The sequence below is a fragment of the Phalacrocorax carbo genome, chromosome 6 (genome assembly GCF_963921805.1).
Source record: "Phalacrocorax carbo chromosome 6, bPhaCar2.1, whole genome shotgun sequence".
In the NCBI taxonomy this organism is placed as follows: Eukaryota; Metazoa; Chordata; class Aves; order Suliformes; family Phalacrocoracidae; genus Phalacrocorax; species Phalacrocorax carbo.
The window spans coordinates 40,543,906-40,563,257 of record NC_087518.1 but is presented as its reverse complement, the minus strand read 5'-3'; the positions used below and the strand labels follow the sequence as shown (position 1 = coordinate 40,563,257).

General features: G+C 42.4%; 1 protein-coding gene across 3 annotated transcripts in view; it reads left to right on the top strand.

The window, feature by feature from the left end:
• LRRC7 (leucine rich repeat containing 7) overlaps window positions 1-19,119 on the top strand; it is a 180,890-nt gene extending 161,771 nt beyond the window's left edge. For 2 of the 3 annotated variants that reach the window (XM_064454837.1, XM_064454840.1), the window contains 4 exons: window positions 2,154-2,372; window positions 3,655-3,747; window positions 6,352-6,426; window positions 11,818-19,119. In XM_064454837.1, coding sequence (XP_064310907.1) covers window positions 2,154-2,372; window positions 3,655-3,747; window positions 6,352-6,426; window positions 11,818-11,925 — 495 coding nt within the window. In that variant the 3' untranslated portion in view covers window positions 11,926-19,119. The remainder of the gene's footprint in view (window positions 1-2,153; window positions 2,373-3,654; window positions 3,748-6,351; window positions 6,427-11,817) is intronic. The other variant, XM_064454838.1, reaches the window with a different exon arrangement.
• Window positions 19,120-19,352: the final 233 nt, after the last annotated feature.

Here is a 19,352-nt window from a genome sequence, read left to right as displayed (position 1 = left end):
CAGTACGGAGGTCTTTTAACCTGATGAAGATTTGAGGCTTTTCAGTGAAGAAGCAAAATTTTTTTTAAAATTTGAAATAGGCATCTTCCTCTGAGGCAGGCAATGCACCTGCTGTGGACTGCTGTGGTGGATATGGGATTGTATCTGGGGCAAATAGCAGAATTAATGAGATTCTGCTTTCTTTAGATTCTCTTGTGGTGAGTATCTGACGCAACAGGAAGTACAGAACCATGCTGCATATGGTCACCTGCTCACCTTGCATCTCCACAGTGCAAGGTGACATGGATTCAGCAATCTGCTGCAGGCAGGGCTTGTTGCTGCTAGGTTGTTAATGAATAGCTAAAACATCTGTTTTGAGCATTTTTCTTCCCTTCTGATCTTGGATGAATTGAAGATCTCTCTGACCTGTAAAGGGGGATGTTCGCAGTAAAGACTGACTTCACCAGGCTATTCTTGGAGTAAGTTTGTCAATGTCTATTAAGCACTTTCATGTACACAGGTGAGCTGTGTTTTAAGAAGAGTTTGCGGATTGAAGATTTGGGAACAAGGAGCAAGAGACGACTCTGTCATTACTCACTTTGGGACTATCCCTCTTGTACTACAATGAAGAACTGTCAGACATAGTCTGACCTAGTCCCTTTCTTCAAATGTAGTCAGCAAAAAAATAAGAGCAGCTCAGTTTTGCTTGCAGCCACTGTGTGTCTTGCTGGGATTCTGTATTCAGTAACATGAGTAGCTCAAACTGCATCTGTATTAATGATGTGTTGTGCAGACAAATCTTGGAAATCCATTCAGATGTATTTTTGCTATGGCAACAAGCAATTCATTCTAACGCCCTGGCTGCTATAACTTCTGAGGCCAGATGATTGGCCAATGGGTAAGAAATATTTTGATCTTCTGCTGTATTAAATTTAATGTTGTCTAAAATACAGTCTCACAGTTGGTGACTCTTCTACCAGGATCATAAAGGTTCAGTAGTACTGAGGATTAGACCTTCATGATGAGATGTGTTTGCGTCATTGGTTGGTGTAAACTTAACGTGAAACATCGTTTAAGTAGGTCTGTTTTGTCCATGGAGACTTGCAGATATTGCAACATGCAATCATAATGCTTTTCCACATTGAGGCTGTTCAAATAATAGCACTGGTTGATGGGTACATTTAATCTGAAAACTCTCAGTAGTAACGGTGTGATATTTTGTGGAGGTAATAATATTCGATCATACAATGGAGCATGAATTTTGCTCATTCCCTTACTGCTAAATTGCATGTGATTATTTAGAAGCAACATCTGAATCCTGTGAATATGTAATGTATAAAATTGTTTCAACTGAGTTTGTTTGCAAAGATTTGCTTCAAATGTTCATGTAATTCATGTGTCTAAAGAGAGACTGTGTATTGAAGAGTAAGCAAGTATGCAACTTTACCATGTCAAGAACCGAATACAGAAAGCAAACCTCACCTGCAAATGTGAAAGGCAATGGGGATGGAGGGACAGAAGAATGATAGCAGTCATCTTTTTTATCCTGAAAATATCAAAAGGCCAAGTCAATGTAAATGCAGTATTTCACTTATATTTACAAAATACTAGAGCTTCAAATCAGTAGATATTATCATAGAAATTTGATAATTTGATTAGTTACAGTTTGTAAACGCTACATTTGTTCCTAGGACCAAGGCATAGGATTTAACAGATTATGCTTTCCATACACAGTGCGCAATGCTGGCTAATATCTGTATTTCAGTTATAAATCTGATTATAAATCTTATTCCAAACTATCCCCAGGAAAAAAAAAAAAACAAAACATTCCAGTATCTTCAGAGTGTGCTGTGGTAAACAATCCATCCTACTTCAATTTGTTAAATTGTTCACAAAACATCTGGAGCAGAAGCATATATCATGACATGAAAAAAAAAATATTTTCTGTTTGTGAAACGTATGGTGTGCGGCCAATTTCCCTTAAACCTCCTAGGATCACTAAATGCTGTGGGCATATCCATGCTGCTTTTAATCACGGTTGTTTCCAGCTGTGGTCAAAAGGCAAACCTCAGAAATGATTTAAGAGGTTTGCTTTTACTTGGCTCTGTAAGTTGTAATAATTGCTTCTTTTCAGCTTCCTGAATTTCTGGCCTAACGGGTTACATTACCCACAGGCAGGTAGCCATATCCAGACTTTAATGGGATCACAAAGTCTACAGCATCGGAGCCGCGAGCAGCAGTATGAAGGAAACATGAACAAAGTCACCATTCAGCAGTTTCAGCCACCACTGCCTATTCAGATTCCCTCTTCGCAGAGCTCTCGAGCACCTCAGACAGGGCGATGTTTAATCCAAACCAAGGGTCAGAGAAGCACAGATGCGTATCAGGAGCAGGTGAGAAAGTGTCTCTATAACATAACTCTTTGACAAAAACTTTCTGGTTTTTTCTGCCTTGAGCCTAGGGCAATACCAGAGGGCGGCCGAGACAGACTGCCTCGGGGGGAGGTATGGTTGAGCTGGATGGAGGCAGGTGAGCAGGTCTATCCTCTCCCCCAGCACCAGGGAGTGATACCATTTTTTTCTTGGATTGACCAAGCAATACAGTTTGGCATTGAAATTCCTGAACAGAGCTGACATCACTGGGTCATATTGAATTAATTAGCAATTTCTGCCAATTCCCCGGTAATCTTGTTTAACGCTAACAGTGCAGAATGTTTGGCAAGGTGCTGACCTCAGATTTGTATCGGCTGCTCTGGTTTAGCCATAAGAAAGACCAGCTGTAGCTCCAGTCTAACAAAACGGGTGCTGATGAGTTTCTTCATTAAGCGGTCCTATTCCCATTATATTTGGACTTAATGACTGCAATAACTGAAGCACCTGACTTGCAGAATAAGGTTCAGAATCGTTACTAAACCTTTCTCTTGTGCAAAGTGTTGGACGATCCATGCAAGTAGCTGCCTGTATTAAGTCCTTGAGTATAGCATTGAGATTCAGAAGCAATTGCTTGTGTGGCTCACAGTACATGCTCGGACTGGCTCAATGAGTAGTCATTAAGCTACACTGAAGTAATTTTTGTTCTGTGTTCAATTACCCAATGCCATTTAGAGTCATCCTGACTAAAAGATAAGATTCAGCACTATTTCTCTGAGAAAGACACTTGTAAAAATGGTTGGTGCTCAGTGCAGGCTGTCAGGACTGTGGCCCTGGTAGTGACAAGAGACTGAAGATCTCTGAGCTTCAGAGTACTTATTCCCTGGGTCTGTCCCAAGCATGGCGCCCGGGGATGCTGCACGTGTGACACCTTCTGGAAAAATAAAAGTGCACAAGGTGAAGCCTCACTGACAGATTTATCCCAATGTTTAAGTGAAACATTTGGCCAATATGAACTGCTCTTTCACAAGTCTAAAGGGTTTTTTTTTCCTTCTTGAAAATAAAATTTTAAGATGCAGGCAAAAATACATGCAGCACTGTGAATATTATGACAACATGCTAAAATAATGAAAATACTTCCAGTTTATAACAATATTCTACTGACTTTTACTGTACTGTGCAATACAGCTTTTGAGAGGGTCAACTCATCTTGTTAATGGTGAAATGGGATATAGGAGAAGATGCCATTATTTAGATAGGCTTTAATGGTGGCATTGACTTATCTTGCCATATCTTTTTAACCTAGTTTTGTGTGAGAATAGAGAAGAATCCTGGCCTTGGCTTTAGTATCAGTGGTGGAATAAGTGGACAAGGAAATCCATTCAAACCGTCTGATAAGGTAAGTTATAAATTTCTCTCTAAATGGTCCTTATTTTAGAGTGCCATATAGTGAAGACATAGATAACATGAGTGAAATTTTTATGCACTTCTGTTATGATAACTGAAAGAATTTTTCCCATACTTGGCTTTTTTTTTGTTAGGGGAGTGTTGTTCACTTTTTTTTCTGGTTGTTGAAGAAGAGAGAATCAGAACAGAAATCACATGGGTGTCTGCCTTGTATTCCATCTATAAGAAAGTTTTTAAGACTGTTTTCTGGAGAATCTTTTCTTTTAAGAGTCAATATAGGCCCTGAGTAAACTTTCACTGAAGTCATTAGAGAGAATACTAAGCCAGTAATAGCATTACTAGGTAGCTGAAATGCCAGAGTTCATAGCAGCTGTATCAAATAAAATCGGTCTGGCCTGCAAACTGGTCTGGAGATCAGTGGTTTCTTACAAGCACCATGGCAAGCAATTTCTATTCTGTAATGCTATTTAAAAATTACACCATTATGGTACATGATGGTCAGGGAGACTTAGTATTGATTCTGGGAATTACACATTTAAGAGGTTGGTAAATCTCTTTACAGTAAAAGGAAGCCTAGGGAAAATACAACATCGGGTGATTATCAGCTACACAGGGCGTTAGGATTAGGAAATGGACTCTTGGACCTCTGAATTCATCTGTTCTGTGATGTAAAACTGACTGGAGTTTGTTGAAAAATAAGTACTGTGGGCACCTGTATGTTAAACATATTCTTATAGTTTATATTGTTTGATAATACTGGATTCAGTTTTAAGAGGCAGTCATAACTTCCATAATATATGGCAAATGTTTAAATTAAAACTATCTTTTCATCTGTTCTCAAAAATAATTTCACCACCACTCTGAGTTACATTTCCAGTTAGCCTTCCTTTGTAAAATATGCTTGGAAATGTCAGTTTAACACAATCACGATTCCTTTTAGTTTTCTCGTTGATAATCCCTCTTTTGAGCTTCAAGAATAGTTCCATTTAATGTACATAACCATCAGGCATTTTAATGACTACCCCTTAAATCATGCTCATTTTTGGTGTCCTTCTTTGAGACTGCACACTGGAATTACACTTTATACCGTCATGGTCTTTTTTTCCACAGTTTAATGTATGATGTTAGAATTAAGCTATACTTCCAGTGTCTATCACTTGCCTGATATTATTAAAGAGTCTACATCCCACTATGAATGTGCCTGCACCAGTAATATGTGCAGTGCAGTAACAGCTGTAGATGGACTTGATTTTATCAATAACAGAAATACAAAATTCTGTACTAAGGGAGCGATAGCGTGGTTATATTGAAGGAATTAATAGTTCAAAAAGTTTTTTTATGTGTTGTTACTCTGAAAAATTGTTTCCCACACTGTTAAATCAGATTTATCAGGTTTTAAATATCACAGAAGTGGTAAGAGGGTGATATTGTCCCTCATCGTACATGCCAGTTATTTGTGATGGTTTTAAGTCACACATATGGTACTATTCTGTCTGTAAGATTAAATCAGTGGGGATGGTAGTGAGCACTCTTCAGCAGAGTGATATTCCCTTGTCCTGACACACTGGTGGTACTGTGGTGAGAGGAGAAGACAGGAAAATCAGTAGAAAGCACAGAAACAATCAGTCATTTTGAACGGCAGGCTTGTGTCGCAAGTTAATGGCATGTGGATGAAATATAAGCAGCACATCGCTCTGCCCTTGAGGAGGTCAGGTTTTTATAAGGTTAACAGAAATACTGGACAGTGCCTTGCTCCAGAAGGCTATAAAATCCCTCAAGGATGCCCATGATTTGCATGATGATACCAAACAGGGAATTTCTCTGCTGTCTCTGGGAGCAATGTAAATGGCTAAAATTTAGCCTTTGCTCAGTTCTAGAGTCTGCTTAAAGGTATTAACCCCTCAGCAGCAGGGTAAGCGCAGCAGGGAAAGTGAGACTGATGGCACAGGACAGGACGGCATGAGCTGTACGGGAAATATTTCAAATGTGTTCATCATCTAGCTACTCAGTCTTTGATTTTGGGTTTCATTACTGTATTTTATTGAAATTCTGAAAACAGACCTAAAAATATCCTTTATTATTTAAAATTTTTTCCCCTTTCAAAGTCATTCACTCGTCAGACACTGGATTAAGTGACAGTCCTACAGACCATTGTACTGAACATCTCAAGGGCTGAGTATCAAGACTGCTTTTTAGAAATAGTTTTCAATTTTTTTTATCATAGAGGAAGTAAACAAAGATTACTGTATAGATTATGGTACACATTAATAAATTAATGCTTGCTGCATTTTAATTATCATCCTGATAACCCTGTCACCCTTGCCCTATTCAAATTGGAAATTATTTTGTGACGTGGCACCTTAGTCTCAGATGACTCAAAATTATATTTGTATCAGGCGATAACTAGCTGAAGGTCATGGAGAGCTACTACAAACCCATACTACTGTTTGATTACAAACAGATTTAAAAAAGAGTTTAGTGTTTAGACTATTGCCAGAGTATACAAAGCCCCGAGACACCAGTTAGGGAGACACCTGTATTTTGGGAACTAGTTCTTGGTGATAGCATCCTAACCTCTGTTACTTCTGACTTATAGGGTATCTTTGTTACTAGGGTTCAGCCTGACGGACCAGCATCCAGCCTGCTCCAGCCTGGCGATAAGATCCTCCAGGTATGGATGGATTTAACTGCTTTGTAACTGAACGGAGTCTTTGCATCTTAGAAGTACAGTGATACTGTTTTCAGTACAAGTTAACTGCTAGTGTTGTTATTATGGTACTTTAATATTGATTTAGGACAGAGTGTTACTTGCAGTTCTTTTGAAAATTGGTCTCAGAAGGAAGGAATAAAGCCCTTTGAAAACAAACTGAGGATGTGAAAAAGAGGCCCTGGGGTGTGCTGTCCAACACCTCCCCTGCTGCCAGTGAGGAGCTGAATTAAACCCAGGGAACACACTGGGAGCAGAGGGACCACAGCACAGCAAGGAGCTGGGCTGTCCATTTTGCCTGGCAGTTTCTGCTCCCTCCCCAGGGATACTGACTAAGGATGCCAGCAACAGCCTTCTGGGAGGGCATGGCACTGCGGGAAAAGGTTAATGCTTACAGTCTGTCACATGAATGATCCAGGTGACACAATTTAAACTCTGCAGTAAAAATAATCCTTACATCATATCCAGCTTTCCCACACTAACAGCACAAGAAGATGCAGGGAGATACGAGCTTTACAAGCAGTTTCACAGCATAAGTGCAGGACAAAGCAAGACACGCTTGTAATTTTCACCTTTTCAGCTTATGTGCACATTTTTTTGACAGAATTGTATCTGGCAATATTTTTGCCTCTCTTTCACTGCCTCAGCGTTTTTGAATGCACTCACATGAAAAACAGCCACTACCAGAGCCGCTACTGGATCGTGGAAGCATTTGCATAATTTACAGAGAAATCTCAGCTTTTTGTTTTCTTTTTTTGTTTCTGTAACAAGTATTTTCTGATTCCAGTGAACTTTTTACCTAGAAAGACAGGCTATTCCTGAACATACCTTTCAACAATGCCTCATCCACAGAAAATAACAGCTGTCCGTGTAGAAAAGGGTTTTCTACCATGTCCTGCAAGGTTGTTTCTTTTTTTGTTAAGCCTGGAAAAATGTGTTACCACTGGCAGCAAATAATATTACTTTTGACAAAAGGAAGAGGGTCATTATAGTTGTCTGAAACACTTAGTTTTTAAAGCCATTCACACTGATCAAGGGTAAGAGGTTAACTGTGTTTTAATCAGTTATATGATGAAAGTCAGCAAACCAAGGATGTTTCAAACATCTTCGGTAGCCTCCCTCCTCCTGCCTCCCTCTCTCACTTCACGCCCCCCCCTGCCCCTCCTACTACCCAGCATGGACACTGCAGTGGTTATCAGCTCTGAAGTCTACAACAGGCAACCCATGTTTAATTGCTAGTATGTTAAAAAAACAGTGAAATAAAATAGTGAAGCTAAATGAAGTACAAAATTAACTAGAGATACTTAGAATAATCAAGGTGCTGTGCTGAAAGCTGAGCTTAGTAACAGAAACAAAAATAGGTAAAATATATTAAAAAGTAACATCAAAATAAGGGGATAAGATTGCCTGCGGGGACAAGCAGTGGGCCTACGCCGTGAGAGTAGTCCGCACGGAGTCGTGCGAGGGCTGTGTTATTTTCTGCAGGGACAGGTCTGTTGCGTGTGTGGACCCAGCATGTCTTCATCAAAGATGTACACTTTTGACCTGCGTTTATTTTACAGCTATTGTTATGTCAAATCATTTCTCCTGAGGGGCACAGACCAGCAGGAGCTGGCATTTCTCATACTTCAGCATGTGGTCCTAAAATAGGAGCATTTACCTATATTTCTATAGTCACATTTAAGGTACTGCTGCATTTTTTTTTTTTACATAGCAAATTTCACTCTCCTAATTTATTCGTCACTTACACTGATGAAGTTTGTTTGACTTTGCACTCTCATTCTCGTAGGATTGTGGATCAGTCGGAGCAGTGTTTCTCATTTGTCACTATCAGTACATATATCATTTCAAATTCTCTGGCAATAACATTTTCCTTTTATTTGTAATTACTTCTACCCATGCATAATACCTATCACCAGGTGTTGATTTATATTGTGGCAAGTAAAAGGGCGGTCATTAATCTCATGAAGGAATTAACATTAAAAAAATCCATAACTATGGTGAAGGATATTTTACTTCTCAAATATAAACAATGCCTTTAGCTAAAAGTATCCAAGTCCCTAGGCAATGAGAACTTTAAATCATTGATACTTACTAGCATCACTTCACCTCCACCCCTATTTTCCACTATTACTAGCACCTCTGTTTGTGTTTGTCTTATGAGACAATCCCCTGCCAGAGACTAGGGCATTGTTATACCAGTTACTACGCAGAAGGAGGTTCCTCTTCACCCATAGTCTCTCTTCCTTGGCATCGGTAGCTGTCTGTGCCACTCGGCTTCCACAGATGCCCTGGTTATGACAGCAGTTGCTGCGGGGTCTCTGAGGGAGGAACCATATTCCTGTGTTTCCTCAGTGTTAGCCCACTCTGTCCTCATGCTGTCTGCCCTATGGTCTGCTCTTAGTGTCATCTAAATCATCCATGCTACAGACTCTCCCTCCTGTCGTGTCTGTCTGATGCTTTCTCCCGCAGTGTAACTGGCTGATGCCTTTATATTTTATCACGTCAGGTAACCCCAGGGTCACCATTACTGGAGCACCTCAATGTCCGTGCACCTTTTATGCCCCCATGCAGTGAATTCAGTTTACTCAAGATGATACGCAGGAAGACCAAGACTCCAAGGGGAAATTTTTAAAGTATTTACATAGAAGAAATTGCTTAGCAGGATGTTTTCAGGAGAAGCAGTCATGTTTCTGTCACACATTTATGCGTCTCCCCAAGCAGTTTTGGTAAAAGAGGGAGGCAAGCTTTAAAAGGCTTGACATTCCCTGGGTGGAGTTACCCAACTCACTGAGAAACTGTCATTCTTAAACACGGTTTTGCCCGTTGCCTGTTTTTGATAGAAGGGTGTGTGTGTCTTCTGCAGTGAACAAATTCTGGTCCTGACAAGTCCAGAAGCCTATGGCCCTGCTGGGATCCTGGGAGGAGCAAAATTGTTGTATCTTTCCTTTCTGTGTCATAAGCTCTTAAGTTATTTATTTGATAAGTAAGAATGATTCTTCTGTTATAAAATTAGCCACAGTTTTAGTAGGCGACTTTTAAGGAGGAACAGAGTTGTACGGCTGCTAAGTCTGTCAGCAAGGAGAGAGCAGCAATAGCAGCCATGTCGTGCAATTTTGCCACCATATGTTAAAGTCTGCCCTTCAGTTCTAAGAAGTCTCGTTTTAGTGGCTCCATGATTCAGCTAAAAACCATGCTTTCTGTCTAATGACTAGAACTAAATAATAACTCAATCTTCATAGCGTATTTTGTGGGGAATGTGAGACCACACCAGGAATGAAAGTAGTAGATTCCAGTTATCATTTATTTATATGTTAAATAACAAATCCCTCTGGGTGTGGCCTGCTTAGGTATTTTTGGATGAGTATCTCCTACAGCCCTCTTCCACTGAGAAACTTCTTGCAGCAAAGAGGTTTCTCTGCTAGCTAGAGCTGAACCTGCACGTTTTCCTGTCCCCTCACTGCACAGCTTGAAAATGAGAGGGGGAGTAGGCAGAGCTGGCCTGCTCTTCGGTTTATTTCCAGGTCCTTTTATTTTTTTCTCCCCAAATTAACAATACAGGTCCCAGTGAGCTGTGTGGTGAATGAACTGGAACTCCTTCAGTTTCCCTCTGAATTACATCAGAGTCCGAGCTGACCTCAAACTGAATGCCAAATGGCTGCCTAATTTTGGCACATAAGACAATGTCTTTAAAACTTTTCCTGCCTGATATTTGTATTCTTGTTTCTCAGTAAAAATATATTTTACTGTATTAAGCTGAGCAAAAGTGAGCTACTTTTCGCTCTTGCTTGGATGCTGCCTTTTCTCCATGCTCTGTGCCTGCCCATTGCCGTTCCTGTGCAGTTGTCCGCACTAGAGCTCACAGCGGCTGATACCTTTGAACAGAAACCTTAAGTGCCAAGAAAGCACCACCGCACTCACAGGCTTCCTGTAGAGATTTGTGCGCAGCATTTTTATTTATAATTTTGGGCTGGCCATCCTTTAATACAGCAAGAGGGCATGGGGCATCCTTTCAGCAAGTGCCTGGTCCAGGGAGAGGATCTTAACTTCTGCGAGGAGACGACCAGCAGTGGGCACGGGTGAGCGGGGGAGATGTGAGCACCCTGGGGGGCTCTGGCAGCCACTTCGTGTGGCTTGTCCAATACCTCAGCCGTGCTGACTGCTGGCAAGGGGCGGCTCTTGAAGTCTGTCTTCCATACATCATGTGGCGTAGTATGGATTTGTTGTGGCCGAGAAGGTATCAATGTATGATGGTCTGGATATGTGCACCAGATGTCTGGTAGTTGTTCTATGGGGCTGTAACTTTGCAGCAGTGGTGGGTTATTAACCGAAGCATGAAGGCTTTGCTAACCTATTGTAAAATGTTAGTTAAAATACATATATATTTTGTTAAAATGCAGTGTGTTTATAGAATTGCTATAAGCTAGAAAGACCAGATTCTGCCATGGACAGCCCTATAGCCTGTCTCTTGATCCCCTTCTTGGCCCCGGCAGCCTCCGTAAGCGCTGCATGGGCTGGGCCCAGCTGCACACGCGCGTGTTCCCAGACGTGGTCCTGCTGTGCCTTCAGCAATGGGCTCCCCGGGCAAAGGACAGTGGAGGTTTCCACTGGTGACTTTGGGGAGGGAAGGGGGAGCTTTGAACCAGCTGAGCATTTACCCAGCTCTCTACAAGCCTGGAATTAGGGCCACGGGAGTCTGAGGCCTTACCTGGCACCTAGGGGGTAGTCTTGAGGCTCTCATGGATGGCTAAACGTGCGGTGTCTGCAGCAAGCGCTGTCTTTGTTTGGTGCCTGATCACCTTCATGGGCTGGCTTTATTCTGTAGAATGGTGGATCTTCTACTTCGGCTTATTGATCACACTCCAGAAACTGTTGGTAGTTATGTTTAAAATTTGACTATTTTAAGTAGTGCTGTAGCAGACGAGTTATAGAAAGATTTAATTAGCACTAAAGGAGAACAGTTTATTCAGTAATTTTTTCCATTTTGTATATGCAATATGTCTGCATCTGATCTGAGCCAGAGCCTCCTTTGTAGTCAGCAATGCTTTCTGACAGCATTAACTTTCTTTGGGCTTCACAGCATTTGAAACTTTTACAGCCCAGAGATATTGTTTCTTAAGAAAATACGTGGAATATCATGGAGTCACCAGGGGTGTGCAGTACCTGTGCAACGCAGGAAGAGGGAAATGTGTTCTGTCAGTGGTACAGGCAAACTCCTCTTTGCGGGAAATCATTATATGATTGCTATTTATCTTAGCTGTGTTTTTAATTTTCATATATCCCTTTGCACCCTTAAAATGAAGACACTGAATAGAATATCATTTGATTTCTTCTCTTCTTGTTTTTGTGTTACAGGCAAATGGACATAGTTTTGTACATATGGAACATGAGAAAGCTGTATTACTACTGAAGAGTTTCCAGAATACAGTAGACCTAGTTATTCAACGTGAGCTTACTGTCTAAATATTTTTTTATAAATAGTAAATATGTCTAGCCAGATCTAATGTTCAGACAGATTTATACATAGGAAACAAATTTTTTGCCAATTGCTGGACCAATGGCAAACAGTAGTGCCAAATGTATAATACTATATGTTAGTACCAATCATCTCGAAAAAAATATATTAACTATATAAATATATGGTTCATGTGGCTATGTATTAGTTTTAATTGTCAGCCTCTGGCTGTGCATTGGTGCGTTTTTTTAATCAAGTTACTTCTTAAGGTCAATTTCATATGATTTCAAAACACAGAAGCACATACAAATTCTTTAGGAATTCTGCTGTCCATCAGAAACACTGCCTCAAAGTTGTATATGCCTTTATAAAGATAAAATATATTAACCTGTACTTCCCATGAAATATTTCTATCATGTCACATACAAAAATATAGAGAAAAAAATATTTTCATAAACACCTCGAAGAAAGTATATATTAAATTAAATTTAATAATGTTCATTTATTTTCAATGCAAAGATATTATATGCCTTATGAAAATACCTGTACATATGCAGTGTGTATAGCTGGCTCCATATTAATTAGTAAAAATGTCACTATACAGGGTGAGATACTTAATAAATTGTACTGTCAACTCTGGGACCTAGGTACAAGCAACCTACATAAAAATTGGTTAACTTCCTTTTGTTTGACACATTCAGTTGATTCCATGTGAACACACCAAATGGACGAACAGTGAGTTTAGACAGGTGTGCCTCATCACTGGAAGGAGGTCGTGATGGGTGGCAGTAAAGCTGCTTCTGTTGCTGCTAATTTTATTATTTAACTTTTTAATTTAAAATTATAGGCCCTTTACTTGCATTCCCCATTTCTCCAGCCTTACATTGTTCTGCATTTTCACTCTGGTCCAGGTTGTGCTAGCCCCTGCTCACTACATTTGCTATCAGTGAGGCTTTAACCTTTATATAATCCTTTATTTGAGTAATAGTCTCTTTATAATTAATGGGAGCAGGTTTAATCTAAGATATGATGCATCACAGGGGGAGCAGCAAATGGTGATGAGCGAGCTTTGGAAAAGCTTTCCCATGGAAGTATGCACTTTGAAAACCGTTAAGGTAAAGGTCCTGGTGCTGTTCCCAACAGAGAACACTGACAGCACAGAACTTTGCAAAACTGCCTTTGGTTCAGCAGTTCAAGTGTCCGTCATGTCCATAACTGACAGCAAGACGGGAAAACGTAAGAAAACCTCCCATGAGATTTTTTCATGGGATCCAGTTTCCATTGACCGGAGTGACACCGATGGCAATAGACTGCGGGGAGAGCCGGGACGTGCTGTGGGAGAGCCAGGCTCACCCGCACCTTTTCCAGCTGGATTAGCAACACCCTGAAAAACCCAGGTCAGAGGAGCGTAGCTATAGCACATGGGCACCGCCAGGAACATCTTACTTTTCTGCTTGCAAGAGCCTCTAGAAAGTCTTAAACCTTTCTTCTGTTCTCATCAAGTGCACACTGACCGAGGTAATCATACTTCAAATTAAGCTAAACGTCAAAAGACGACACTGCTGTCACGTATAAAGCCCTGTCTGCTGTGTGGACCTCATGTTTCTCCCACAGAGGTATAAATATACTTTGTGGAGTTCTGCTGCAGTCTTGTGTAGAGTAGGCAGAAGGGCTGAGCTACGACAGGTGCTGTCAGCATTCCTGTTGGCCGATGTGTCCCTGCCGTCACTGAAACCACCCGTACTCGGAGGCGGTTCCTGCACAGGAGGTTTCGTGCGCAGGGGGCTTACGCCAGGCTCCAGGAAAACCAGACGAATTCATGGGAGAGGAATCTGCTGAGGTTACAAAATGCCTAGCAATCGCTTGGGTTCGCCTGCTGGGAGAGGGTGGTGTTATGGAGACCACCTGCGCACGTAGGAAAGGAGAGAGAGAAAGTACCCCGTACATAAAAATTGAATGACAAATTAGTACAGTAGGAACTCTCCTCTAATAGTATTATGAAGCACCAGCTTTTTAACTGTTTGGATTTTTTTCCTTTGGGTTTTTTTTTGTTTGTTTTTTTTTTTAAACTGCATAGCAACTGCTGAGAAGTAGAGTCTGGCTGGGCTGTGGCACTGCAGCCCACGTGCTGGGTCAGAGCGGAGCTGCAGCCCTGGGCTTGGCCGCACTAAGGGATTGCTTTAGCAATCGTTTGGAAAGTGACACCTCTCCATTTGCCTGTGAGTCCCATGCTCTGGTTGTTGGCATCTCCCTTTTTGTCCTCAATCAACAGGAACAATTAAGTTTATTAGTATAAATATTTATGAAACATGAATGCCAGGCCAACTGAGCAGGTTCCCATATCACATTAATTTTACTTTATCCGTGCAAGCGCTCCTACCGGAAGAGCTTCTGCACCACCAGAGTGGCCACACACCTCCAGACGCCACAGTGAGTCGTAGCTGGGGCTAATCCTAAAGTTTACGATTTGAATAAATGATTTTATGATATTCAGAACATAAATTAAAACAGTTAATACTTTCCAGTAAATGAAAATCATCTTGATACCACAAGCTGAAAAAGCTTGCTGCATTCACACGATTTGGTTTTGGATTGCGATTTGCTCAATTTTTTCAGCTTTCAGTTTTCCATCACAGGGGTGTAATTTCGTAACATGCCAACAAATCACCCAGGCTCTGGCAGAGCCCATCCAGAATTTTTCTAACGTTCCATGGCATTCCAGAGGCCAAAATTTCCATTCTTATATCCTCATTGCCATTTCAAAAGAGAGATAAGGGTTTATTCAACATCATGTTCAGAAAATTGTAGACACCTACGTAGCTTTCAGTTAATTATGTTGAATGGGCATTTATGCACCGAAATTCCTCTGTGGAGCTGCCTTTGGCTTTTCATGCAGAAAATCACTCTCCTGAATGGGACCGCACGCGCACCCAGGCGGCGGCGCAGCCAGTACCAGCGCGTCTGGTGTTACACACCCCACGGGCATGTCGTGACAGCACAGCTCCCCGGCTCAGCAACCCGTCCCGTGACTCTGCTTCGGGCAGGAACATGGAGTAAATGACTACAGCAGCTTTGAATCATGCTGTAACGCTGTCTGATGCCATCGTGCAGAGCCCAGTGCGCCCATCCGCGCCCCCGCAAGCAGAATGACAAGACAGACTCCTGGGGCCTGGGCAGCATTAAATATACATCTTATGTACGTAGCACTAAAAATGTGGTAGGGAGTTGCAGATATAGGAAGGATGAGGAGGGCTCTGCCTTAGGGCCTGGAACCAAGATAACAACTTAAAGGTAAAAATTGGTAAACTGAAAAAAACAAGTGAGCTTTAGTGCTTGTTAATACCGTATTTTGTGCTCGGGTGTTTTTCTGCATGCTGAGTTTATTAGATCTAAAGCGCAGTGGCATAATCAGTCGGGGCTGTGTTAGTGCAGTAGAATTTCACATTTAACTCCTTAGCTTAGCCAAAACTCCTGCCGACCCTAGAAGGGGGCTTAGAGGGAGAGTTTGGACTCCCAGCTGAAACATACAGTAGCGGAACTTTAACATCAATCCCCACTGCCCAAAAAATGCCAAATATTTTCTTTTTGGTGTTATTTTTGTTCAGATTGGCTAAAATGATTTTTTAACTAGCTCTAGTACCATGAGCAATTAAAATTAATGGGACTACTTGGGATTTTTCCTTCAGTGCTTCAAAATAACTTGCGCCTTTTGTCTTTCCTGGAAGGTCTCCTGTAACCTCTCACGCACAACCCGGTTTGCCGGTCGGGTACCAGGTTACGTGCGTGTGTTGAACGTAATTAGGATTTTTTTTTTTTTAACTCAGTACGATTAGATGGCGAGTGCTGGAGGCAGGTGGCAGCTCACCCTGAGGTGAATCCCACGCGTGGGTTCACTTTCATGGGTGTGAATGAATTTTGATCCAGCCCACACAGTCTCAGAGCGCAGGCGGTTTCCTTTCTCCAGGCCATTCAGCACTCCCGAACGCAGCGGCTGTTCTCCCACACTGACTGTGCAGGCGCTAGGCGCTCACGCTCGGTATCTTTCGGAAGCTCCTAAGGGGCATTTTGGTACTGCCTGTGTGAGGAGTACCCTGGGGAAGCTCGGCCAGGCTTCCGCTGTGGTGCTGCAGCACGCGTGCCCCCGGCAACAGGGCTGTTAGCTGGGAGCCGCAGTCCGGCCTTTTTACGTGTGTTTTTTTTTCCCACGCAATAAACACTTCACTAACGATCCTCAGGGAAGGGTTAGGTTAAAAAAAGAAGGCCTGTGATGTAATTCCCTTTTCCTCATTTAGCAACAAGTTTTAAGGAGCTCAGTGGTTGGTGCCAGAGCTCCAATTCCTGTGCTACGCTCGTACCCCGGAACCGACTGCGGGGCCTCTGCTGCCGAGTACGAGGTGTGCCGAAAACCCAGCGGCCAGACCAGCAGGAACTCGTTTGCTTTTCTGCAGTCATGTTACAAGGCAGCTCTTAAGGGGAAAAAAGAAAGGGAAATACAGAAAAAAAGAAGAAAAAAAAAAAAAAGAGGAAAACAGCTGCTTCCAAAATGCTTTTCTTATTTTGAGAAAAACGTTGAGACCAGGAGGCCTGCAGGACTCTCTAGGCTTGATAATTTACCCGTTATCCCATTCACAGCTTGCAGTTTAAATCTGGGTGTTGATAAACTATGATATTTAGTAACCAGCTGTTCATAATAGCGATTATTGAACATCTTCAACTCTGGTTTGATGTTTTCCAAGATATCTTTTTTAACACGTCCACGTCTGCACCTCTGTTCCGTGGCGCTAGGGTAGCTCCGGAGGGGGACAAGGTGTGCCAGCCAGGGCGGCCGTGCCTGGCCGCTGTCTCGGCGCGGTGCCTGGGCAGGACAGAGCTGAGGGTGTGAGGGACAGCCGGGAGCCGAGCCGAGGGGTAAGTTCCGAACGCTGAGTGCAGTGTGTCCGCGGGACAGCAACTGTAACAACTTCCAGGGGTTCACTGGGAACCCTCAGCCTGAAGGACTGCCGAGGCTTTTCCAGGGTGGCCTTTTCTGAACAGGAATGGAAAGACCTTGGAAACATTGCTGTAACAGCTGTATTTTTAGCTCTTATAGGAACACCTGAAACGTGAAATTACTAACGTTATAGAACACCACTAATCTTCATGAGCCAAAAACCTAAAAATTACAGCATGAAATGTTCAGGAGATTGGTTCGCTGTTGCTAGTAAGCACTTTGAATGTAAAGATGTCCTTGGTTAAACCTCCCTGGCTTGTAATATAGCATTTAATGACCTTATGCAATCAAAAAAAATGCTTATTTATAGCTACGCATGTATATATGTATATATCTGATGGAGATATATGCAACAGTAAATGCAAAGACAGCATGAAGTGAAAAACCGTACATTTCAACCTGCTCAGGCGCGGGACCTGGTCTCAGGAGGCAAGCCGGGGGCGGTGCCGGGTTGGCCGGGTACCGGGTGTTTGTGCCCGGGGCGCGCAGGGAGCGGGGTTAGCGCTCGGGGTCCGTGCTGCCCAGGCTCCTCCACGGAAGCTACGCTCACGAGCAGGTGGGGTGCTGCGTGGCGCCGTAGCGCTACCCCCCTCCCGCACAGCCAGGCGAGCCCTTTGAAGGACAAGTAGGGTTGGACACGAGTATCCGTCTCCCCAGATTCATAACCGGGCAGAGGTGGGGGTGAGCCTCAGCCGTGGGCTGCGGAGTCACCCCCTACCTTAGCAGGATTTTTAACTAACTGGTGGGATTTTACATTTAGAATTTCCAAATGAGAATAAGATTTTATCTGAAGTCTGAGCTCCCTACCCATGGGCTAGCGTGTACCAACTCCCCATCCTGCCTCAGCGCTCTTCCCCCAGTCGTCTGCCTTCAAAACATTTCACTTCAAGCAGGCGCACAAAGACGTACCACGTCATTTTCAGGCAAATCAGACCTAAGGATTTAGTTCACTTGTCAGTCTTGCCAGTGTGAGTGGAATACAACGTAACGATACAACTTTCAGGCCAGTAGTTCGGATAGGATATGAATTAATTGATGGTTTGGGTTGTTTTTTTTTTTAACACCTGTGGTTCGGGTATGTGTGATGGCGGGCATCAAGCCACGTGTGCGGCGCGGCAGTGGCACCCAGAGGCCAGGCAGGGCCGCCCACGCTCTGCCCCGCGGAGGGCGTGCAGGGCGGCCAACGGCAACCAGCATGGAAAGCGAATGTCAAAAGACAATATTAGCGAATCGTGGCATTTCAATAGCCTCTCCTAAAAAAAAAAAAAAAAAAAAAAAGCCTTTTGCCAATCCTCCTCCTGGACGATTCCAGCAAATATTCTGGAAGTGAATGACATCACTGCATTGCATACGACTTTCCACGGCCCTTGTAAGGCGTTTTCTGCAGCACCACCAACCCAGCCACAGCCCTGCAGCACAAGAGGCTTCATCGCCGTCAACTGGGGCCTTCTCTGTCTCTTTGCTGGCACGCGTGGCTTTGCCCCAGCCCCCGGGCAGAACCAACGCGCTCATTGGTTCAGTTTTCTACTTGTGAGTACTGTATCCAGTTCAGAACCAACAGCTTACTTTATTAAAAATTTTACCATTTTATAAAAGACATGTTTAATTATGATGGAGATGGCTGTATTGTAATTAATATTTTGAGATAATTGTGATTTTGAGCTTAAATTATATACAGAAAAATGGTCATTTTTGTATGTGTTAAAAGATTGCTATATTACAAATGACTAACTGTACTTTTCAGTTTAGTTACAGTATTAATGTAAATAAAGCTGACTGAAGAACTATTTACTACTTTATTAACATAGATTGTGAATGTACTTAATGTTTTTTGCAGTATAAAGACTTACTGAACTTGAAAGCTGCTTCATTTTATGTGCAAAAAGGTACTTCGAAACTATATTTTAAATCTATTGATTCAGTGCAATCAATTATATGGTTAGTTCATTTGCACACGCAGGTTGTATCCTTCCGGTTTTATTTCATGTATGACACTTATCCGTAAGGTGCATATTGTGTTTAGAATGCATTTTGCAGATGCTTCTGTACATAAAACAAATACAGGGACTAAAACAATGCTGTGCAGTGTATAGCAGAGCCATTTTTCGGCTTTGGTGTACCCAACTTTTTCAGTATTTAAAAAAAAGTGTTTTGAATAACATGAAAAAGGTCTCTTTATTGTATAAATAATAAAAATGTCACCTTATTGTAATTACTTTCTGTCATCTTTTACTACTGGAAAGGATTTGAGCTTTCCAAAAACCCTCTTCTGCAAGTTGCGGGCAGCGAGAGGGCTGTAACTGCCCCATCGCTCTGGAACTGGTGCAGGTCTCTGGGACCGACACCCTCTCATCAGCCAGGTAACGTACAGCGTCAGGAACCGCCACGGCATCTACCACCCAACACAGCTGTGGTTGAGGGAAAGACGCCGTTTAGTGACAAGAT